Source organism: Stomoxys calcitrans, chromosome 1, assembly GCF_963082655.1.
Source record: "Stomoxys calcitrans chromosome 1, idStoCalc2.1, whole genome shotgun sequence".
NCBI lineage: Eukaryota > Metazoa > Arthropoda > Insecta > Diptera > Muscidae > Stomoxys > Stomoxys calcitrans.
The window spans coordinates 69712751-69738556 of record NC_081552.1 but is presented as its reverse complement, the minus strand read 5'-3'; the positions used below and the strand labels follow the sequence as shown (position 1 = coordinate 69738556).

Genomic DNA, 25806 nt, shown 5'->3' with positions numbered 1-25806 from the left:
CGATATACTATTTTCGTAGCATGGTATTTCACTAAAATCTCTTTAATTGTCTAATTCGGTTTAGTAAAATTTCTTACCAAATTCAAGTTTATGAATTATTTGCAACTAACTAACTAACTATTTTACGCAAAATGTATCCGAATTGGTATAAGTTTTTTTATTCAATTCTATGAACCACTTTTTTCTGAGTGTATAAGGGTGATTTTGCCTACAACTCGTATTTATTCAATTCAAAATGTCAAACATAGGATTGTTTCAATTGGTTTAATAACATTTACATAGTAAATAAGGATTAGTTTTATTTTATTATGAAGTTTGTTTATGTTTTAATATCACAACATTCATAGTAGATTATGTCCGGAACACATGCCTGGTACATTTCATCAAAAAAGTAATCTTTGGCACAGGTGCGTTCTTCTGCCACGAATCCATTTTCGCATATTAGATAATTGTGGCAATTATTGTTGGCACTGGAGACCATGAGATCGCCACGTCCCTCACATCGGTTGTAAGCGCATTTTGCATTGACTGGGTTCACACAGCCCTGTGCGTCCTCACTGAAAAATTTGCCCACGGGACATTGACTCCATATGGGTTCAAGATCCTCTACGGCGCCCAGATCTTTGCAATAGAAGAAACCGCGACAGGTGGCCTGATCAGATTTATATCCCACGAAGGGTTTTTTCTTTACCAAACACAAACCACTCGGTATGGGATGGGCAGTGCAAGCCACCTTAGCCTTGTCCACGCAAGCCTGTGTCTGTACATCAAAATAAGTTTTACTGCAAGATTTGCGGCTGTGTTTGTTGCTTGAACACTCATAGTAAGAGGCACAATTGGTTTCGTCACGGAATTTGGTTTTATCCGGAACCAGGTGACAAATATTAGCCACATCCACACACGATGAGGAAGTCTCATGTATGCACATTTGGGAATTCTCATCGAAGTGCAAACCATCTGCGCAATGACTCCAATAGGGAACACTATTGGCGCAATAGAAGAAACCATGACAGGTTGTGGGATCGGCAACCCATACTCCGGACTTTCCCTCACAGCGATTGTTGCACAAAGTGTTGCTGGACACAGTGTCAACGCAAGTCTGACCTTTGACATCGAATGTGTTGGGGCAAGACAGTACTTCACCCATGCCATCGCTTTGACATTGAATATATTTGTTGCATGATCCGGGGACACTTATTTTCATATTGTCCTTAAACAAACGGCAAAGATCGGTATATTCCTCATCATCCGCATAGATAGTGCGAGGAGCGCACACCACCAGTAGCAATGGAAGGCAGTAAATAAGAGCTATTATGGGCAAGAAAAGAAATATTGGTGGATTAACAATAGACATTAATTTTAGAGCGGCTAAATTAGTTCAGTTTTATTGCAGCACATCTGAAAATTTATTTTTCCAATGTTAATTTATTATATATTCAGCTCAATTCAGCTTGGTTCTTGTTTTTGCCGCTTGCACTTTGGATTAACTTGAAACCATTACATATCAGCTTAATTATTTTATAGATAAGCTAGTTAAATTCGGTTTCAGTAACGCTAACTTCGTTTTTAGGCTAGCTGATGTATGTTGGAGGGCACCGTAGCGCATGCCGACCTATAACGCTCAACGCCTGGGTTTCGCGAGAACATTAGAATAAATTTTCAGCGGCGGTTACCCCACATTTGTGAGGTTCTATGCGAAGTAAAAACTTCATCCAAAAGAGGACTCGGCTATAAAAAGGAGGTCCCTTATCATTGAGCTTTAAAAGTAAAGTAAAGTAAATTCTTTATTGAGTCTTCTTCTTACTTCGACATTAAATGCTTAAAGAACGGTTAACAGCTAAACCTTAGAACTATATATGTCTTGTTCTAAATTTCGATTATGTTGTATATAAGCTTCTTGCTATTTGAGAGAGTATACATGTATGAACATACAATGAGATTGAGTGAGACAAGGCTTGCTCGCGGCCTTAACATTTTCATTCAAAGCTAAGTGTCTGTTAAAATAAATAATACAACTACAACTAGATAACACTTATGATAAATAACAACGAGTCTGTTAACACAGAGACTATGACGTATGTATACGATTATACATGTATTAAAACACAGCACATGTTTTCATTAATGAATGTGCAAAGCACGATATCACAGGCGAGATGTGTAAATAAGTAATAATTATTGTCTGCGGCTTAATATTAAAGAATAATAATTAATAGATTAAAGGAAAAAAAAATAAGAGTCGTCCTCTAATCACAGGTACATAAGTGAAATTAAACTACAAAAACTAGGTGAATGTGGTTCGTAAAATACATATTAAAATATGAATAAAGAAAAGAGGTATATAATATTACATTTTCCCCATTAGCCCCTATGTGAGCCGGGCGACGTCTTTACGTAAAATTGTGGCAAGGCGTTTTGATCTGTATTATGGCTAATATTTTCGTTAAGAATGGCAATTGGCGACAAGCAAGTAGATTCAGACCAGCGTATGTTTTTCTCTGCATTAAAAACATCGGACAAAAGTGAGTTTTCGTGGTTTAAAAGTTTCTCACTGAAACTTTTTAGGTGATGCATCGCATATTCGCAGAGTGGTTGGATATTTGCAGCATTATATATGGAAGCGTTGGAGTATCTTTTCGTTAGATTCTGGTAGTTTTTGTTGACGCATTTTCTCAGGACTTTGCGTTCAAAGATTTCCATCTCCATAGCAACTACTGGTGAGATGGAGAACCAAATTGGGAATCCATAAAGCAGCACAGACCTGATGGCCACTTTATATAAAAGCAGTTTGGTATTTTGTGGTAAGTACTTGCTGTTAAATAGGGATGAAAAGTACCCTGCTATTTTTTTTTGCCTTTTGTAGAGTGGCCCTTGCGTGTTTATTAAACTTCATTAGGTTGCCGAAGTTAATGCCTAGGTACTTAATTGACGTTTTAAATGGAATATTGGTGCCCTCCAGCGAGAGATGAAGCCGTTTGCTTTCCGGTACTACATTCCTCGGACATTTTCCCGAGGCATTCATGATGCAGATGGCTTCTGATTTCGCTGCATTTATTTTGATTCCCCATTTTCTGTAGAAGTCGTTTATCAAGTTAAGATGTGTTGATGCTATATTTATCGCTTCTTGAGGTGAGGAATGATGAGCATAAATCATGCAGTCATCAGCATAAAGGATGGCTTGTGAGTCCTGGCAGATATGAGGGAAGTCGTATAAGAGGAGGTTAAATAAAAAGGGCGCCAGCACGCTTCCTTGAGGAACTACACTCAGAGCTTGGCCCTGTGACGAAATTGTGTCATGAATTTGAACCGTAAACTGACGATTTGTGAAGAAACTGTTGAGAGTCTTTACTAAGTAAGGATTCATATCAAGTTCCACCATTTTGTACAATATTGCTTAATGACATGCAGAGTCAAAAGCCTTCTCGATGTCCAGCGCAATGGCGATTGTACACGATTGGGCCCTTAGGTTTTGAATAATATCCGTATGAAATTTTAACAGTGCATGTTGTGTAGAGTGGAATTTTCTGAATCCAAACTGATAATTTGAAATGGGATTAATAATGAAATCGTTTTTAATTTTTTCTTTCAGGATATGCTCAAATACTTTGCCGACATTTGAAAGCAGGGAGATAGGCCGATATTCCGCCACCGTTTTGCTGCTTGGCTTCTTCTTTATGGGGATTATATTGGCCATTTTCCACCCCAATGGAAAGTAGCCCAAGTTTATGCAGTTATTAAAAATGTATTCTAGGAACTGCAGAGACGACAAAGGTAATTGTCGAAGGATGAAATTAGAAATTCCGTCAACCCCGCTTGACTTCTTATTGTTTATATTGCAGATTACTCCTTTAATCTTATCGATACTAGCAAAATGGAGGGTATCAGGATTTTGGACTGTCGAGAAGCTGTCGCTGAATGTATATATTTGGCGAGGTGTTGGAGAAAGGAAGTCAGCCACCCTTGAGTCAAAATCTATGACTGGAGTTGTCTGGCTAAAGGTTGCCTCATACGACTCTAGGAATTTTTCAGCAATCTCCGGTCGGTTGTTGTCGTGCGAAATACTATGACAAAGGGAAGACTTCGACCTTCCAACTATGTTGCAGATTTCTTTAAAAGCCGTGGGTCCTGGCTTGATGTTTTTTACTTTTTTATTGAAATGGTGTATTTGTTTCGAAAGAATAATATACTCCTGACTTTGTCTATGACCGGTTCTGTGAAAGAGATCTTTCTGCCGATTGTGTTTTATTTTAAAGAACTTTTTAACTTTCTTTGAAAGTGGAAAATGATCTTGTCTTAGAGGAATTCTTCGCGAATGGGCATCATGAACAGAAATGACAACGTTGTTGAATTCTGCAATGAAGTCATCAATTTCATTAGTCTCCAGATTTCTGTTTACAGGTGGCATAACATTTAATGTTGAGACGTCTATATCATTGCGAAAATTGTGCCAGTTGGTGTCTTTATAAGAAGTGTACATTCGCGGCGATTTTGTAAGTATTTCCGATGAGATTAGACTCAATTCCATCTTGAGTGGAAAATGATCCGAAAAAGTGGAGAGAGTTGAGACCTTGTAATTCAAGTCTAATGGATTGATGAAATTCGGGCTGACAAGGAAATGGTCCAGAAATGATGGACCATTCGGATATGAGGGTGAGGAGTCACAGAGGCGAACCACATCCAATGCATGGTCAACAACAGCCAGGCCTGAAGGACTTTGCCAATAGAGTTCTCAGTACTGTCACCCCAAGATAAACTTTTAGAATTTAGGTCCCCTCCTAAAATGAACTCATCATATCTAGAAAGTAAATCCAACAGTCTATCAAGATCTGCCTGTAGTCTCTGCGCAGCATAGTTACAAGGAATGTAACTATGCTGCACTGAAGGATTTTCTTCTGTGTGTTGTTAGAAAGCGAGTCGATTTGTATAAAGGCAGAGTGCATTCCAAGATCTGAAACCACAATCCTATTATACTCTATATTGCTCTTAACTAGAATGGCTACACCCAATGGCGAGCCATCATAAATAAAGTTGTATTCATTAATTTTCCCATTCCTGATTCTGCGCAAATGGCATTCTTGGACTAGACCAATATAAATTTTGTTGTTCATAAGAATGTTACGATGTTCAATTTGACGGCTTCGGTCTACAAGTGACCTTACATTGAAAGTGAGCAGATTTAATGACCTATGAATCATTAGATTTAACTTTTCTGAGAAGACGCAAAAACTCAGTTTTTGCCTCAGCCTTTGGCATAGGAATATACTGACTTCCTGTTCGATTGATAATTCCTCAGGTACCAAGAAGAAATTGGAAAGACTAAGGAATTGATCAATGATAGACGATTTTTTCGGTTGGGTAGTTGTTTGGAAATGACTTGCGAGGGGTTTTTCAAGACAAATAGATGAAATATTTATTGCTTTACTCACGTTGTTTTTTGCAATGGAGTTCGTTTGTATCGCCTTATTTATCCTCTCTCGACGAGCAGCCATATACTTCTTATAGATGGGGCATCCTTTCCAGTTTGCTGGATGACCCGGTTGTTTGCAACTCGCGCAAAAAGGTTCTGAGGTATCTGTCCTTACTCGGGCACATTCCCCAGGTTCATGTTGCTTGTCACACTTGACGCAAGTATACATCGCATTGCAATTACGCGATATATGGCCCCATTTTTGGCAACGATGACATTATAGCTCCCCCTTTCTTTTCGGTTTGTCCCATGTAACAATTTGGTTAAGAATTCCACGTATGTTAGATACGTCGCCAATTTTCCTACCAGGTTTTAAGGAAATAAAAAACAAGCCAGTGTCTACATTGTTTTTTATTGAAGCAGGAGTTTTGAATTTTGAAACAGTAGCAAAAGTTTCAGGAACTACAGCCTCCAGTTCGGCAAGGATTTGGTCAGTCTCAGTTTCGGAATGTAGACCACGTATGACTATTGACTCTTGTCTCAGTTCCTTCGGAGTAAAGGAGTGAGACTGGATGTTTTTAGCACGAAGAATAGCCTTCATGGACGTATGTGTAGCTACGTCAGTGAAGTATAGTTTGCTTTTATTTCTGTTAACGTTTTTATACCCTCCACCATAAGATGGGGGTATATTAATTTCGTCATTCTGTGTGTAACTACTCGAAATATTCGTCTGAGACCCCATAAAGTATATATATTCTTGATCGTCGTGACATTTTATGTCGATCTAGCCATGTCCATCCGTTCGTCTGTCTGTCTGTCGAAAGCACGCTAACTTCCGAAGGAGTAAAGTTAGCCGCTTGAAATTTTGCACAAATACTTCATATTAGTGTAGGTCGGTTGGTATTGTAAATGGGCCATATCGGTCCATAACCTGCTATAGCTGCCATATAAACTGATCTTGGGTCTTGACTTCTAGAGCCTCTAGAGTGCGCAATTCTTATCCGATTTGAATGAATTTTGGCACGACGTGTTTTGTTATGATATCCAACAACTGTGCCAAGTATGGTTCAAATCGGTTCATAACCTGATATAGCTGTCATATAAACCGACCTTGGGTCTTGACTTCTTGAGCCTCTAGAGAGCGCAATTCTTACCCGATTTGGCTGACATTTTGCAAGACGTTTTTTTATTGTTAATTTCAACAACTGTGTCAAATAAGGTTCACAACCTGATATAGCTGCCACATAAACCGATCTGGGATCTTGACTTCTTGAGCCTGTAGAGGTCGCAATTATTATCCGATTTGCTTGAAATTTTGTACGACGGATTCTCTCATGACCATCAACATACGTGTTTATTATGGTCTGAATCGGTCTATAGCCCGATACAGCTCCCATATAAATCGATCTCTCTATTTTACTTCTTGAGCCCCCAAAGGGCGCAATTCTTATTCGAATTGGCTGACATTTTACACAGGTCTCCAACATATAATTTAATTGTGGTCCAAAACGGACCATATCTTGATATCGCTCTAATAGCAGAGCAAATCTTTTCTTATATCCTGTTTTGCCTAAGAAGAGATGCCGGGAAAAGAACTCGACAAATGCGAATTATTGTGGAGGGTTTAAAGATTCGGCCCGGCCGAACTTAGCACGCTTTTACTTGTTTACCTTAAAAGAGCTATCAGGGATCTTGGAGCGCAGATCATCCACTAACTCTTTTACGTTGGCGTCGTACGGAAAAATAGGAGGGCACCAAGTTTTCCTTTTAGGTTCAGCTGCAATCTTAGAATCAGTCGTTTGCTTGGTTTGGCTTGTACTTGCCTGGTTGACGGATTTTATTTCTAGGTCACTCAAAACACCTAGTATTGCGAATTTGTTTTGATCATTCGGTAGATTGTTCAAAAGATTTTTATTAAGTTGCGATAAGTCGACATTTTGCGGCAAATTAGGGTTTTCAAGCCTTTGTTTTTTGCGCTCATTTTGCGGGCTTGTAGATTTATTGTTGTTTTGAATTGGTTTCGCCGGCTTAAGCGCCTTTGAAGTTGAGGCCACTTTTTCCACGACATCACAATCCATGTCGGGGGGCAAGGATCCTGGTATCGCGTTTGCAGTTATGCAATAGGATGCCTGGAGAGATGGTTTTGATAAATTAGCAGTAAAAATTGTAAAAATATCACGCAGTAGAAAAAAGAATGTCTGATCAGCACAAAGTCCAGGGTTGTTTTCATTGAGCTTTAACTTAAATAGGATATCACTCAGTAATATATGAGAATTTTGCCCCTGTTTCTTAATGGAATGTTCCAAGGTAAATTCGCATTTGATGTATGATTCACAACCTTCACAGATTGGTTGAATAACATTTCAATCCAGCTGAATTCAATTGAACTTGAATTGATCTGAGTTATATTTAAAGACAGATGAACTCAATTTCATGCCAGCTAATATGTATTTACGCTCAGTTGAATTCAAAATGTTTGAATTGCAACTATTACAGATCGCCTGGTAAACTTTTCAGTCCAGCTGTTAAAGAGCACCTGAACTCAATGTTTATCTAGCTGAATTCTAAGTTAGATCTGCCGAATTCAATATGAATTTTTTATCATCATCACATATCAGTTGAATAACTTTACAACGTAGTTGAATTCGATTTTAGGACAGATGATTTTCACTTTGGGAACGGCTAAACTTTGACCAGCTGAGTTCAAATATGATATGACCAGATGGTAGCCGGTTGTATGCATCGGAAAGGCCTGGTGGTGTCATAATTGTCAAGGCGCGAAAAATAGGCGCAAAAGAAGTACTCTGCTTTTAGTGAGGAAAATAGCGAAAAAAATTCCAGTGGCAATACTTGAAACCATTCCCGGTATCATTTAGTTTGTTTTATTGGTTTCAATGATTCGTTTTTCTTTATTTATTTGCGAAAAAATTAAATAGAGAAAACAAAATTAAACAAAGAAAAAAAAATTCAGCAGGGCCGAACTTTGGTCATTATGACCTTTCGTCATAATTCGGTGAAAAATGCATAATTTACCAGAAATATGGTCTGATTTGGATTAAATTCGGCACGAGCATTGAGTGGTCTAATAAGTACAAGTAATTGTTCATTGGTATTCTTGGCAGCTATATCCAAACATAGACCGATCTGATGCCTATACGACACAGATATCGAAACATATGTCACTATGTCAGATTTCAGCGGAATCGGATTATAAATGGCGTTTTATGGGGCCAAGACTTTAAATCGAGAGGTCGGTCTATATGGTAGCTATATCCAAATCTGGACCGATCTGGGCTAAAAATAAACATGAAGTAGAAAAGCCTAACACAACTCAATGTCCCAAATTTCAGCGAAATCGGGCAATAAATGCGCCTTTTATGGGCCCAGGACCTTAAATCGAGAGCTCGGACTATATCGCAGCTATATCCTAATCTGAACCGATCTAGGCCAAATTGAAAAGGGATGTCGAAGGGCCTAACATAACTCACTGTCCCAAATTTCGGCGACATCGGACAATAAATGCGCCTTTTATAGGCACAAAACCTTAAATCGAGAGATCGGTCTATATGACAGATATATCCAAAACTGGACCGATCTGAGCCAAATTGCAAAAAGATGTCGAAGAACCTAACATAACTCACTGTCCCAAATTTCGGTGAAATCGGGCAATAAACTCGCCTTTTATGGGTACAAAGCCTTAAATCGTGAGATCGGTCTATATGGCTGCTATATCCAAATCTGAACCGATCTGGGCTAAATTGAAGAGGGTTGTCAAAGGGCCTTACACAGCTCACTGTCCAAAATTTCGGCGAAATCGGACAATAAATGCGCCTTTTATGGGCCCAAAACTTTAAATCGAGAGATCGTTCTATATGGCAGCTATATGCAAATCTTGATCGATCTATGCAAAATCGCAGAAATATGTCGAGATGCTTAAGTTAACTCACTGTCCAAAATTTCGCCAAAATCGGACAATTAATGCGCCTTTTATTGGCCCAAAACCTTTAATCGAGAGATCGGTCTATAAGGCACTTATATCCAAATCTGGACCGATCAAGGCCACATTGAAGAAGGATATCGAGATGCCTAATACAACTCACTGTCCCAAGTTTCAGGAATATCGGATAATAAATGTTGTTTTAATGGGCCTAAGACCTTAAATCGGCGGATCGATCTATATGGGCGCTATATCAAGATATAGTCTGATATAGCCCATCTTCGAACTTAACCTGCCCATGGACAAAAAAATATCTGTGCAAAGTTTCGGCTCAATATCTCTATTTTAAAGACTGTAGCGTGATTTCAACACACAGATGGACGGACATGGCTATATCGTCTTAGATTTTTACGCTCAATAATCAAAAATATATATACTTAAAGGGTCGGAAATGGATATTTCGATGTGTTGCAAACGGAATGACAAATTGAATATAACCTATCCAGGGACGTAGCCAGGGGTGGAGGCCCTCGGGCCCGAGATCCCCACCAAAATGATTTTGTCTAAAGAAAAAATTTAAATTAATAATTTAATTAGTTTTAATAAAAAAATGTCATAACATTTGTTAAAATGACAGAATTTTATATTTATAGTACTCTACAAAGACAACTTTTGCTGAGGCCAAGGTCGGCTTAAAATTATTTTTCTTAAGGGCAAAATTGTAATCAAATTCTTAGTAAAAACAAAATTTTAACGAAATTTTTTCTAAACAAATTTAAATAAAATTTTTCTTAAGACAACATTTCAGCGTAACATTCTCTAATGACAAAATTTCAGCACGGGCCGGACCCCCCTCGAAATTATGTTTAAAAGTTTTTCTTACTCTTGTGGTAATGGCAGCCAAAAATAACTGTTCCTGAACGCATAGACAACAAAAAAACTATGAAAAAACGACATTTTAATTTAATTTTTTCTAATGACAAAATTTAAAAAAAAAAAAAAAATTATTTCAATAATATTTTTCTAAAAACTAAATTTGAATAAATTTTTAAGGACTAATTTCAGCGAACAACCTGACCTAGAGATAATTGTTTGAATCCAAAATTTCATAAACATATTTTTTTTTGTGTCATAAACATTTTAAAAGACTTTTTATTATGCTTATCTGTCCCAAACGACATTTTCCTATAATTGTTTCTATAGACAAATTTCAATAAATAGTTTTAAAAACAAAATTTTAAGCTATTACGCCTGACCCTCGATTCTTCAATCCGATTTTGATGAAATTTTATACATTCATAATTTAATAAATTTTTATTTTTTAATTTATTTCCTAAGCCCTTACAACAAAAAAAAAAAATAATTTTCTTAATATTTTATGATCATTTAGGGAAGAGAGCTGGATTAATGATTTTGGCAAAAAATTGCACCAGCTGTCAAAATATTATTTGTTTATTTTTATACCCTCAACCATAGGATGGGGGAATACTAATTCCGTCATTCTGTTTGTAACATCTCGAAATATGCGTCTAAGACCCCATAAAATATATATTCTTGATCGTCATGTCATTTTAAGTCGATCTAGCCATGTCCGTCCGTCTGTCGAAAGCACGCTAACTTTCGAGGGGAGAAAAGCTAGGCACTTGAAATTTTGCACAAATACTTTTTATTAGTGCAGGTTGGTTGGGATTGTAAATGGGCCATATCGGTCAATGTCAATGTGAAAGCGTGCTAAGTTCGGCTGGGCCGAATCTTTTATACCCTCCACCATGGATCGCATTTGTCGAGTTCTTTTACCGGCAGCTCTCTTAGGCAAAAAAGGATATAAGAAAAGATTTGCTCTGCTATTAGAGCGATAACAAGATATAGTCCGTTTTGGACCACAATTAAATTATATGTTGGAGACCTGTGTAAAATGTCAGCCAATTCGAATAAGAATTGCGCCCTTTGGGGGCTCAAGAAGTAAAATAGAGAGATCGATTTATATGGGAGCTGTATCGGGCTATAGACAGATTCAGACCATAATAAACACGTATGTCGATGGTCATGAGAGGATCTGTCGTACAAAATTTCAGCCAAATTGGATAATAATTGCGCACTCTAGAGGCTCAAGAAGTCAATATTCCAGATCGGTTTATATGGCAGCTATATCAGGTTATGAACCGATTTGAACCCTTTTTGACACAGTTGTTGAGAGTAAGAATAAAATACGTCACGCAAAATTTCAGCCAAATCCAATAGGAATTGCGCCCTCTAGAGGCTCAAGAAGTCAAGACCCAAGATCGGTTTATATGACAGCTATATCGGGTTATGGACCGATTTGAACCATACTTGGCACAGTTGTTGGATATCATAACAGAACACGTCGTGCAAAATTTCATTCCAATCGGATAAGAATTGCGCACTATAGAGGCTCAAGAAGTCAAGACCCAAGATCGGTTTATATGGCAGCTATATCGAGTTATGGCCCGATTTTAACCGTACTTGGCACAGTTGTTGGATATCGGATAAGAATTTCAAATCGGATAAGAATTGCGCCCTCTAGAGGCTCAAGAAGTCAAGACCCAAGATCGGTTTATATGACAGCTATATCAAAACATGGACCGATATGGCCCATTTACAATACCCATCGACCTAGACTAATAAGAAGTATTTGTGCAAAATTTCAAGCGGCTAGCTTTACTCCTTCGGAAGTGCTTGCGTGCTTTCGACAGACAGACAGACGGACGGATCGACATAAAATGTGCGACGATCAAGAATATATATACTTTATGGGGTCTCAGACGAATATTTCGAGTAGTTACAAACAGAATGACGAAATTAGTATACACCCCATCCTATTGTGGAGGGTATAAAAATAGATAACGATTTCTGTTAACGAGGAATTAGAGAATAACATAATGGTTAGTGCAAACGGTTTTTTTTGCCGATTGAATTCAAATTTCGTATCTAGGGTAGTTTTGACGTAAAAAAATAAATGTTTAGGAAATTTTTGAGATATGCAAAAATGTATGCTAAAAATATGGCAAACAAGTAAAAAGGCGTTAAGTTCGGCCGGGCCGAACTTTGGATACGCACCACCTCGGGTATGTATAAACCACCTTTCGTCACCCTTCGTTCGACCCCTCGTAGCTATATAGAATATGTTCCGATTTGGACCAAATACTAATAAGCACAAGTTATTGTTCAACTGTGTAAAACAAAATTTTGCTCTTTTTAGTAGCTATATCTAAAAATAAACCGCTCTGAACCATAAAAGACACGGACGTCGAAAAGCCTAACATACGTCACTGTGTCAAATTTCAGTGAAATCGGATTATAAAAGAGCCTTTTATAGGGCCAAGGCTTTTCATCGAGATATCGGTCTATATGGCAGCTATATCCAAATCTGGACCGATTTCGACCAAGTTGCAGATACATTTCGAAGAGCCTAACACAACTCACTGTCCCAAATTTCCGCGAAATCGGACAATAAATGCACCTTTTATGACCCCAAAGCCTTAAATCAAGAGATCGGTCTATATTGCAGCTATATCCAAATCTGGACCGATCTGAGCCAAATCTAAAAATTATATCGAAAGTTTTATCACAACTCACTGTCCCAAATTTCGGCGACATCGGACAATAAATGCGCCTTTTATGGGCTCAAAACCTTAAATCGAGAGATCGGTCTATATGGCAGCTATATCCAAATCTGAACCGATCTGAGCCAAATTTACAAAGAATATCGAAGGGCCTAAGACAACTCACTGTCTCAAATTTCAGCAAAATCGGATAATAAACGTGGCTTTTATGGGTCTAAGACCCTAAATCGGAGGATCGGTCTATATGGCAGCTATATCCAAAACTGAACCGATCTGCGCCAAATTGGCGAAGGATATCGAAGGGCCTAAGACAACACACTGTCCCGAATTTCAGCAAAATCGGATAATAAATGTGGCTTTTATGGGTCTAAGACCCTAAATCGGAGGATCGGTCTATATGGCAGCTATATCAAAAACTAGATCGATCTGGGCCAAATTGGCGAAGGATGTCGAAGGGCCTAACACAACTCACTGTCCCAAATTTCAGCGAAATCGGATAATAAATGTGGCTTTTATGGGCCTAAGATCCTAAATCGGAGGTTCGGTCTATATGGCAGCTATATCCAAATCTGGACCGATCTGAGCCAAATTGACCGAAGAGGTGTTACCCTGGGTCATAACATTCGGACTCGGGTATAAAAAGGATGTTCCGATTTCCCCGAAATTAGAAACAGTGGGTTGCACAAGGCCTCCGAATATCGGACCATATAAAGATATAGCTGTCATATAAATCGTTCTGTCGATTTAGAGTTTTAAGTTCATAACAGCCTTATTTATTGTCCGCTTTCACTGAAATTTGTAAAAGTGAGTTCTACTTAGCCCCCCGATATATGAATGTGAACCGAATATGGCCCATATAGGACCATATTTACACGCTACCGTGGCGCAGAGGTCAGCTTATCCGCCTATGACGCCGAACGCCTGGGTTTATACCCAGCAGCGAACATCAGAAAAATTTTCAGCTTAGATTTACCCCTTACTAATGCTGGCTACATTTGTAAGGTATCCTGTCATGTTAAAATTTCTCTACCAAGTGGTGTCGTTATGCGGCACGCCGTTCGGACCCGGCATAAAAAGGGGGGTCACTTATCATTGAGCATAAACTTGAATCGGACTGCACTCAATGATATGAGAGAAGTATCCCCTGTTCCTTAATGGAATGTTCGTGGGAAATTTAGTTAGTAGTCTGTAAATATATGTAAAAAGAGAACAGAAGATATAGCAATTTGCATATTTTAAGCACATTGCATATTTTTAGCATATTTGCATATATTTAAGCATACACGCAAAAAACTAAAACGTTTGGAATATCTTTAGAATAAACAAATCTGTTTTATTTGGGAAGTACTATTTTTATAGTAACTATGTAACATGTCCCTCCACGATTGAACGTTAGTCGGCAATTTGCAACTGTTTGACGTAAAAGTCACCTCATTAATAGTAAAACCTTCAGCGACTTCGTTTGTGGTAAAGAATGGCTCCTTAACTCGTAAATTCGAAAATTTGTTTAAGCTAAAAATGTTTCGCTTATAGCGAAAGATGCCTGTTTACTCAAAAAATTGTTAATTTATTTATTAATCTCTTTTGTTTCTTCCATTTGACAAAAAGGGTGTAAGCGTGTGATTTTAGGAAGACGTACGCTCAAAAGATTTTTTTTCCCATTGACTAACGGTCACTCAGCCAACAGTCAGTGGAATAGAGTACATTAGACCGTTCCATGCTATAAAGGAGAAAAATTTGTTTGGAAATAGAAAAATTTATTTCCATTAGATGCCAATAAGCTAAATACGAAATATTGTAGCGATCGGTTAAATATAACACTTGCCGACACGTCGTCCATAGTTATATGCAGTGCTTTCTAAGGAATCCAGTTGAGTATTTTAGGTTATGTACACGTATATAAAGAACGTATCATTAAAGTTCAAACTGTACCCTGCACCACTACTGTATCAGTTATAAATTTTATTGTTAGACTCGAAATTTTCGTCTGATTTGGCATAGCCATGTCTGTCTGTCCGCATATCCTTTTTGTGCCGTTTGTCAGTCTGTCGTTTTTTTTGTAAACGAGGTGGAGATTGCATTTGTTACCCAATCATCACAAAATCTTTCACAAACTTTGTATTCTTGAATGAATTTATCACAAAAGATGAAATTTTATCGTAAACAAGTCCCAACTTTTGTCACAAAAGAAGTTAACTTGACGAAAATTTCGTTTATGGCTAATGAATTATTTTTTTGCATGTATGGATATGTAAAATATGCAAAACTTAAATAGCTTAGAACGACTTATTTTACGTCAAAAACTTTTGTGTGAAATCGGGACTACAATACGTTCATCCGTTCAAAATATGCTTTTGCATAAAATCCGGTCTCTAGTTATTAGTTATAGAATTGCGGTACTGATCATTTTGTTTTACTATCTTGTTGGGATGGCATGCGATAGTCATGTATTAAATTTCACTTCAGAAATATGTGAGAAGTATCTCCTCCGTCCTTTATGGAATGTTCATGGGTTAAACTTGCATTTGGATTGTGTTTTCAAGAGGCTATTTGAGATGATATTAAACCCTCCACCATAGGATAAGGGTATACTAACTTCTCTATTCCGTTTGTAACACCTCGAAGTATTGATCTTAGACCCCATAAAGTATGTATATTCTTGATCGTCTTGACATTTTAAGTCAATCTAGCCATGTTTGTTCGTCTGTCTGTGGAAAGCACGATAACTTTCGAAGGAGTAAAGCTAGGCGCTTGAAATTTTGCCCAAATACTTCGTACTAGTGTAGGTCGGTTGGGATTTAAATGGGTCATATCAGTTCATGTTTGGATATAGCTCCCATATAAACCGATCTCCAGATTTTACTTCTTGAGCCTCTAGAGGGCGCAATTCTTATCCGATTTTGCTGAAATTTTGCACAACGACTTCTCCAATGCGCTCCAATTTCCAAGTAAGGTTTAAACCGGCCCAAAAACCTGATACAGCTCCCATATAAACCGACCTCCCGATTTGACTTCTTGAGCCTCTAGAGGGCGCAATTCTTATGGGATTTGGCTAAAATTTTGTACTATGGCATTTAATGGATGACCAAGTATGGTTCGAATCGGTCTAAAACCTGATTAACTCCCATATACACCCATCTCCCAATGTAAATTCTTGAGCGTCTAGAGGACGTAATTCTTACCCGATTTTGCTGAAATTTGACACAGTCACTGTATATCTTATATATAAAACTCAATTTGTGTTTGCTTGTAGGTTTGTTTGCATGTTTGTGTGTTTCTTATAGACTCAGAAACGGCTGGACCGATTTTCTTGAAATTTTCTCAGATGGTGCATAATGACCCATCTGAAAATAGGGTACTAAATTTTTTGATATCTGAAGGGGGGGCGGACCCTTCCCCTTACCCTAATTTTCAGAAACGCTAGATCTCGGAGATGGGTGGTGCGATTTAAGCGAAATTTTGTGTTCTCTCACATAGTACCCTAAAAAAAATGAAATGTCTTCGGGAGTAAAGCAAAAATTTGATATCAATATTCGGGAAAAGTGGCTATGGTATCGCCCCACTCCCCCAACACCACCGAAATAGGAAGTATTTGCTGACTATTGGAATATGACGCCCAAATAAGATGGTTTTTAGAGTAGAACACGAATCCGATATATATTTTCAAGGCCAACTCACTGAGTGGCCACCCATCCCCCAAAACACCCCCCAAGCCGGTCATGTTTGCCGACTATGGAAATATGGGGCTAAAATAAAAGGTATTTGCGAGTAGACCACGTATTAGGGACCAACTATCTAGGGGACGTCCCACCACCATAACAACCCCCAAATAGGATGTATTTGCTCACCAAGACAATTTGGGTCTTAAAGAGAGTGGAACTAAATATTTATAGCTTTTAGGGTCAATACCCCAACCGGACATATTTGCTGACTTTTGCAATAAGGAGTTTAAATGAGATTAGAAAACGAATTTGATATCCAATTATGAGGGCAATGGCAATATGGGGTAAAAATAAATGATATATAGTTATATGAGAATAGAGCACATTGCTATATATATATTTCCGGGCTTAGTGTTTGGGGGACCAGTCCAATCCCCAAAACACCCCTAAATCGGGCATATTTACCGACCATGTCAATGTGGAGCTTAAATGAAAGGTATTGGGGGATAGAGCAACAATTGATACCCATTTTCGGAACCAATTTTCTGGGGGTCTGCTCCTTTCCGAAAATACCCCACAAACAGCAATTTTTTAGTGACCATCGCAATATGGGGCTCAAATGAAAGGTATTTGGGATTAGAATACGAATTTGATATCCAAATGTAGGACCATCACCCCTTTCCCAAAACACCCCCAAAGGGAAAAAAATTTCAGCCATGTCAATATGTGGCTCAAATGAAAGGTATTTGAGATAAGAAAACGAATTTGATTAACTATTTTAGGGCCATGTGTTTGGGGGACGCCTCATCCTGTAAACTCCTCTTAAGCCAATGGTAATATGGGGTTTAAATAAATGGTATTTGAGAGAAGAGCACGATGCCGATATTTTTTCAGGGCCAAATATCTGGGGGACCATCTCTCCCCCGAAAACACCACAAAATCAGACATCATGAGAATATCGGGCTGAAATGAAGTATTTCAAGAATGGAGTACACCTTACATCAAAACTTAAATTCGTAGACCAATAAAGATCATATGCGATTCAGATAAAGGCACTTATATTGTTAAACTGTTTTGTGAAGTTAGCATGGTATTTCACTAAAAGATCTTTTATTGTCTAAATTAAATATTCCAAGGAAACTTTTGTTGTATATAAAGTAAAAGAAGGCGCAGCGGTGCGGGCCCGGGTCAGCTAGTATATTATATATTTAATTGGCTATGACGGAGCATTTGTTCCACTAGCCGAACGTAGAATAGCGTTCCAAGCGCCTCGATCTTCTGCGCTCATTCTAAAATCTCTTACACCAAGTTTCGAGGTGTCTCCCACCACTTGATCTTTCCATCAGGCTTTTGTTCTTCCCGGTTTGCGTGTACCACTGTGTTTGCCTTTAAAAGATTTCTTTGCTGGAGCTTCTTCATCCATTTTGACATCATAACCCAGCCAACGAAGCCGTTATATTTTGATGCGTGTAACTGTGCTATCGTTGTCCTACAGCTCATAAGACTCGTGGTTCATACGTCGCCAGCCAACCATCCATTTAGTCTTATCTCCACTTACTGCCAGACCCATTTTCACTGACTCTCTTTCGATTCTTTCAAAGGCTGCAGTTATTACTTCCGGTGACCGACCTATGATATCGATGTCGTCGGCATAGGCGAGTAGCATGTGTTCTCTTGTGATTAGTGTGCCATATCTATTCACATCTGCATCTCGTATAATCTTCTCCAGAAGGATATTAAAGAGATCACACGATAGGCTGTCTCCTTGTCTGAAACCTCGTTTGATATTAAATGGTTCGGAGAGATTCTTTCCGATTCTTACTGAGGAACGCGTATCAGCAAGTGTCATCCTGCAGAGTCTTATTAAATTTGCAGGGATACCAAACTCAGACATGGCTTGAAATATCTTTGAACGTAAAGGAGTATCGAAAGCGGCTTTGTAGTCAACACAGAGATGGTAGGTGTTGATTTGTCCTTCTCGGGTCTTTTCCAGGATTTGGCGCAGTGTGAATATCTGGTCCAGGGTGGATTTACCAGGTCTAAAGTCGCATTGATAGGGCCCAATTATCTCATCGACTTTAGGTTTTAATCTTTCACACAGTACGCTCATTCACACACAGTGCCAACTTCTGTAGTTGCCACATTCCGTCTTGTCTCCTTTCTTGTGTACGAGACATAGTATGCTGAGGTTCCAATCATCGGGTATGCGTTCTTCTAGCCAGATTACCAGATAAGCTGATGCATACGCCTTATCAGAATGTCGCCTCCGGTCTTAAATAGTTCAGCGGACAACCCGTCGGCTCCTGCTGCCTTGTTGTTCTTTAGTCGGGTCACTGCTACTTGGACCTCATTCTGACTAGGATGTAAACATTCTATACCATCATTATTAACTGGTCCTGTGGTATCCTCTTCGCCGCCAACGTCGGACACTAGCAGTTGGGTAAAATGTTCTTTCCATATCGACAGCATGTTATCTGTGACAGTTACCAGATTTCCCTCTTTGTCTCTGCAGGAGGAGCACCAAAGCCATCGGTTTGATGTTTAATTCTTTGGTTGAATTTCCGGACTTCATTCTGACTCCTGTACATCTCAACTCGTTCACACTCACGCCTTTCCTTTTCCTTTTTCTACTCTCCACCATAGGATGGGGTTTTACTAATCTTGTCATTCTGTTTGTGAAACCTCGAAATATGCGTTTGAGACCCCATAAAGTATATATATTCTTGATCGTCATGTCATTTTAAGTCGATCTAGCCATGTCCGTCCGTCCGTGTGTTAAGCGTAGCCATAAATAAGTTGTAAGTCCGTCCGTCCGTCTGTCTGTCGAAAGCACGCAAACTTTTGAAGGAGTAAAGCTTGCCGCTTGAAATTTTGCTCAAATACTTTTTATTAGTGTAGGTTGGTTGGTATTGCAAACGGGCCAAATCGGTTCATGTTTTGATATAGCTGAGGGCGCAATTCTCGTCCGATTTGATTGTAATTTTTCACGTGGTATTTTGGTATCACTTCCAACAACTGCGCTAAGTGTGGTTTAAATCGGTCCATGTCTTGATATAGCTGCCATATAAACCGATCTTTGGTCTTGACTTCTTGAGTCTTTAGAGGGCGCAATTCTCGTCCGATTCAACTGAAAATTTGCACGAAGTGTTTTGGTATCACTTCCAACAACTGTGTTAAGTATGATTTAAATCGGTACATAAACTGATATAGCTGCCAAATAAACCGATCTAGGATCTTGACTTCTTGAGCCTCTAGAGGGGGCAATTCTCATCCGATTTAGCAGAAATTTTGTACGTGTCTAATATGGTCCGAATCGATCAATAGCTTGATACAGCTCCCATATAATCCTATCTCCCGATTTTGCTTCTTGAGCCCCTACGAGGCGCAATTCTTATCCGAATGAACTGAAATATTACACAATGTCTTCTACAGTGTTCAGCATTTATTTGTGGTCCGAATCGGACTATAACTTGATGTAGCTCCAATAGCATAACAGTTCTTATTCAATATTATTTGTTTGCCTAAAAAGAGATACCGAGCATAGAACTCGACAAATGAAAGCCATGGTAGAGGGTATATAAGATTCGGCCCGGCCGAACTTAGAACGATTGCAGGGTTGCTCTATATGCCGCATTCTTGGCTTCAGTAGCATCTCGACACTCTTGCTCGTATCATGGGTTTCTTGGAGGAGGCTTCCCTTACCCAAGTACGGATTTCGCGGCATTTTCCATGGAGTGGGCAATAGTTTGCCACTGCGTCATTATATCATCGGAGCAAGGAGTGCTTTCATCAAGCAGTTGGGTCAGTCGAGTGGAGTATGCCGCTGTCATCTGTTGTGTTTGCAGCTTTTCAATGTCCAGCTTCCGTGCAGTGTCAAACGGGTACGAACCTTTGCTGCAACAAGATAATGATCCGAATCTATATTCGCTCCACGGATCGGTCGTACATCTAACACGCCAGATGAATGCCTTCCATCTATCACAACGTGATCAATTTGGTTCCTCGTGTTTTGATCGGGTGACAGCCATGTGGCTTTGTGAATATTTTTATCTTGAAATCTGGTGTTACTAACTACCATTTTTTTTGCCGCGGCGAAATCTATCAGCCTCAACCCATTACTGGACGTTATCTCGTGAAGGCTAAACTTTCCGACTTTGGACCAAAATATATAATATAGTTCGTCACCGTTTGGTGTTATCGTGACGTCATTCCCAGTCCATCACACTTCCTGTAAGACGGTGAGATCTGCCTTGTACTTCTCTAATACATCCGCCAGCGCGTATAATGCACATTCTCTATGAAGAGTGCGGACATTCCAGATGCAGATCCGCAAATCATGGTCCTTTTCTCGTTTGCGTGGGTCGTCAACGTTGGAGGGGTCTGTTTTTACTATTCGTTTGTTTCTCATAGTAGTTCTCATAGTTTTCCGGGGGCGGATTACTGGCCCAGCGCCCCAACTGCATGGGTTTTGTGGGATTGCACATATATTCCTCGTTGTGGCGAGCCGCTTGCTGCAAGACCCGAAGCTCGCGCCAGCCGCCCCTAACCTGGGAACAGACGCTTATGTTGGCCATTGGTTATTTGATACTCGCCTTGTCATCTCGAGTATCATTGGCACTAACTAAGACTCTTCTCTCGAAAATCGCTGATTGCCCGCGGCCGCATTTGCAGCTTCTCCGCATAAAAACGGAGCTTTCCACCATCCGTAACCTGTGGACGCATCCGATAGGTTTCATCTAAGCTTCCCGTGATAACGATGGACACCTTACAAGTCGGAGCTTAAAGTTCCAGCCTGTGTGGTGATCATAGTCACTGCATATATGACCTCTAATACACATGCCAAATATGGTCTGAATCGGTCCATAACATAAAATAGCTCTCATGCAAACCGATCTCCCCCTCCAGGGCGCATTTTTTATCCGATTTTGCTGAAATTTTGCACAATGGGATCTACTATTGTCCTTAACATCCAAGCCAAGTATGGCCCGAATAGGTTTATAACCTGACATAGCTCCAATAGCTTAGCAATTCTTATCCATTATCTTTAGTTTGCCCATAAAGAGATACCGGGCAAAGAACTTCACAAATGCGATCTATGGTGGAGGGTATATAAAATTCGGTTCGGTCGAACTTAGCACGCTTTTACTTGTTTATGACTACAGTCGTTAAAGTATTATGTCTTGGAACGTCCTTAGTTGTTAGTGATTAGGTAACCCCATCGATATGGTTCCTTAAAGTATGTCTCAAAGTCCACTTGGTCATCTTGTCTGCAACCATCCTTATAAAAATCTAGAGAGTGCTTACAAGTACTACATCACTGAACCTCAAATAGCGGCTTAGTCGATGTATAATGCGTGAATTTCAGGTATATCATCTGTAGTATGTTAAGCTTATAATAGTAAAATCCAACGCTTATCGTATCACAGAATTAACAACATAAGAAGTATTCTAGCTAGTCTGTTAGAAAATCTTGGAGCAAATCTAAATTATGGAAATCTCATATTTTGCAACAAGGTTTCCCATACATTTTTAGTGAGAGCAAATCTACTTATTTGAGGAGATTTGTAGCAAATCTCCTTCGAAATTCAAACGCAACACTGTGTTTGTATTAAATTAAAAATTTATAGCCAAATTAAAAAAAATCCAATTTAATTGCTGACCACAACAAATATGCTGAACACGATAAAAATTCAGATCACAAAAAAACGTTGTCAAAAACATCTCTGTTGACAAATGCAAATCACCTGAATCGTAGTGTAAAGCTGGGTATGCACCTCTAGCGAAATTTTTGGTTACAGCCAAGTCATTTATGTCTCCACTGAAAAGTAGTTGGCGAAAAATTTATGGCGACTAACATCGATTTATAATTTTTGCTGAATTTTAGTCATTATACCTCCCACCGTAGAATGGTGGTATACTTATTTCGCCATTCTGTTTGTAACTCCTCGAAATATTCGTCTACGACCCCATAAAGTGTATATATTCTTGATCGTCATGAGATTTTAAGTCGATCTAGCCATGTCCGTCCGTGCATCGATCTAGCCATGTCCGTCCTAGCCGCTTGAAATTTTGCACAAATACTTTTTATTAGTGTAGGTCGGTGGGAATTCTAAATGGGCCAAATCGGTCTATGTTTTGATATAGCTGCCATATAAACCGATTTTGGATCTTGAATTCTTGAGCCACCAGAGGGCGCAATTCTTATACGATTTTGTTGAAATCTCGCACGAGGTGTTTTGAAATAACTGTGCTAAGTATGGTTGAAATCGGTCCATGATCTGATATAGCTGTCATATAAACCGATCTGGGGTCTTGACTTCTTGAGGTATTGGAGGGCGTAAATCTTATCCGATTTGGCTTAAATTTTGCATGGGGTGTTTCGTTGACTTCTACCAATTGTGCCAAGTATGGTTCAGATCGGCCCATAACCTGATATAGCTGCCATACAAACCGATCTTGGATCTTGACTTCTTTAGCCCTAAAAAGGCGGAATTAACCGATTTGGCTGAAATTTAGCATGACGTGTTTTGTTATGACTTCCAATAACTGTGCTAAATTTGGTTCATATCGGTTTATAACCTATTATTGCAGCCATATAAACCGATCTGGGGTCTTGACTTTTTGAGCCACCAGAGGGCGCAATTTTTATCCGATTTGGCTGAAACATTATCCACAAAGTGTTTAGTTATGACTTCCGACAATTGTGCCAAGTATGGTTCAAATCGGTACATAACCTGATATAGCTGCCATATAAACCGATCTTGAATCTTGATTTCTGGACCCACTTTAAATTGAAGTTAATATTGAAATGCACAATTTTTTTTATACCCTCCACCATACGATGAGGGTATACTAATTTTGTCATTCTGTTTGTAACTCCTCGAAATATTCGTCTTAGACCCCATAAAGTATATATATATATATATATATATATATATATATATATATATATATATATATATATATATATATATATATATATATATATATATATATATATATATATACATATATATATATATATATATATATATATATATATATATATATAAATATATATATATATATATATATATATATATATATATATATATTTATATATATATATATATATATATATATATATATATATATATATATATATATATATATATATATATATATATATATATATATTCTTGATCGTCATGGCATTTTAAGTCGATCTATCCATGGCCGTCCGTCCGTGTGTAAAGCGTAGCCATAAATAAGTTGTAAGCAAATAAATCACAAAGAAAAAAAAAAAAAAGGAAAAGACCTAAGTTTGTTACAGCATCAAGGATTAAACAGTGCCCATAGGTCTAACACATAGTTAGTGTTATTTTCTACAATGAAACTTTGATGGACTCCGTGAAATCAGAAACAACTAATACATTGCATGTAAACATTAAACGTGGCCGAAGAAGTGTGACATGGTGTATCACCAGGCCAAATATAATAAAGTCACAAAGCCGCTTTGAGTTCACGAAAATGTTGTAGATATCCTGCTGAAGCGGATTACAATGCATTTGCATGAAACTAGGGGAACTCAATTCAATATGAGTGATACATAACCAAGGCTATTAACATATGGACTATTTTTTGCAACAATTGGCGAATTTCAAAAGTAAAAACTGTTCCCGTCGATAAATGATAAACATATCACTGCCACTTGGCTTTGGAATTATAACAAACATCTGACAATGTTAATGTTTGGGCCAACAATCAATTTGTCGCACACAATAAAAATTTTGTTAAAATATTATTTCGGGTCTTAGATTTGCCGGTATTGCTGGGCTACCAACGCGATTAAAAGGAACTAAAACTGAACTGACATTTTCTGTGAACCGGCACTCATATATAGTACATGCAACATTTCAACTTAACTTAAAATTTTTTTATACCGCATATGCAATAATTATACGCACCTTTCATTATTTTCAAAAATGCAATGGAGTTTTAAGAACTTGTTTGTTTTTTCTAAAATTGATGTTTTTCTTTGTGTTTCTGGTAAACGACTGAAGTTCTAAATAACTTCTCGGAGAGCTTTAATAGATTTGTGCAATGCGAGAAGGTGAAAATAAAAACAAAATAAATTGAAAATAATAATATTGTTTTGAGCATAATCTTATCTAAGCTCTGGGTTCAATATTTTATTATATATTAAAATATTAAGATTTCAGTTGACGTATAAGCTTCTGGACGTCTTTTTTACGCTCCGATCTACAATACTACGTTTGGTATAATCTAAGCGATTATGTCGAGTATCTACACATTTTCCAAAAAAAAAAAAAAAAATCAATATGAAAGGCTTGAGAATTTAATCAGTTGTTATTAAGTGCCTAATTTATGACTGCAGGTTAGATGCCATATATTGGGAAATTTGCTTTAGTTAGAAAGTTGTTATATCAGGCCATGAGTTGGCTGTGGGCTAATTGACATGCATATTGGGTAGATTGGTGTCGTGCAATTGAATCTTGTAAGTCAACCTTTGGTATTTTTTGAATTCTATATTAACTGTTTATGTAAAACAGCACTAAAAAATAATAATTGTCGTTTCCATTATGAGCCTCTCTTGATAATGTAAACAAATTAATTTGGAAACATTTTAAAATTGAACTAACGACCTAATAACACATTATATTGGCAACACCGCCACCTCTGTTAATAAGATTAGGTAGGAGGTTTAAGATGTGACAGTATGTTCGGAAAATCTAATCGATGAGGATTGGTGGGTCTCCATGAAACATTTTTTCGGTGGCCATCGCTACATTAGGTTTAAAATAGTACGGCCAGCGACGAATCTGATAAGCTTCTGTAATAAGTTGAAAACCAACTGGACAAACTTTGGTAGACTACTCAGAAGAAGGCTTGCGTTACTCAGAAGAAGGCTTGCGCTGTTCAAGCAATAAAGGCAATGAAGGCAATGTGAACAGGATTACGACTGCACAGAAAAGAAATCAGCCCAAGAAAACCCCTGGATGACCGGGGAGATTCGCAATATTGGGAAATAATTCCGCAGACTTTTTAATAGAGCACTTCGTAAAAAACGGTAAGCTTATTGGGATGTGTATTACATAAGGCTCAAGGAATACAATAAGAGCGATAAAACGTGGCTCCTGGAAGCTTTTCTGCGAACAAGCCGATAGCGTTAATTACGCAGACAAGATGGAAAAGTTTCCTTTAAAAAACCCAGAA

At 38.3% G+C, this 25806-nt stretch overlaps 1 protein-coding gene across 1 annotated transcript; it reads right to left on the bottom strand.

Moving 5' to 3' along the window:
- Window positions 1–275: 275 nt before the first annotated feature.
- On the bottom strand, window positions 276–24617 carry LOC106094985 (peritrophin-44). Its single transcript, XM_059360355.1, has 2 exons — window positions 24537–24617; window positions 276–1308 (listed from the first exon to the last, which is right to left on the bottom strand). The coding sequence occupies exons 1-2, from the start codon at window positions 24541–24543 to the stop codon at window positions 320–322; spliced, it is 996 nt and encodes a 331-aa protein (XP_059216338.1). The 5' UTR covers window positions 24544–24617; the 3' UTR covers window positions 276–319.
- Between the last annotated feature and the right edge of the window lie 1189 nt (window positions 24618–25806).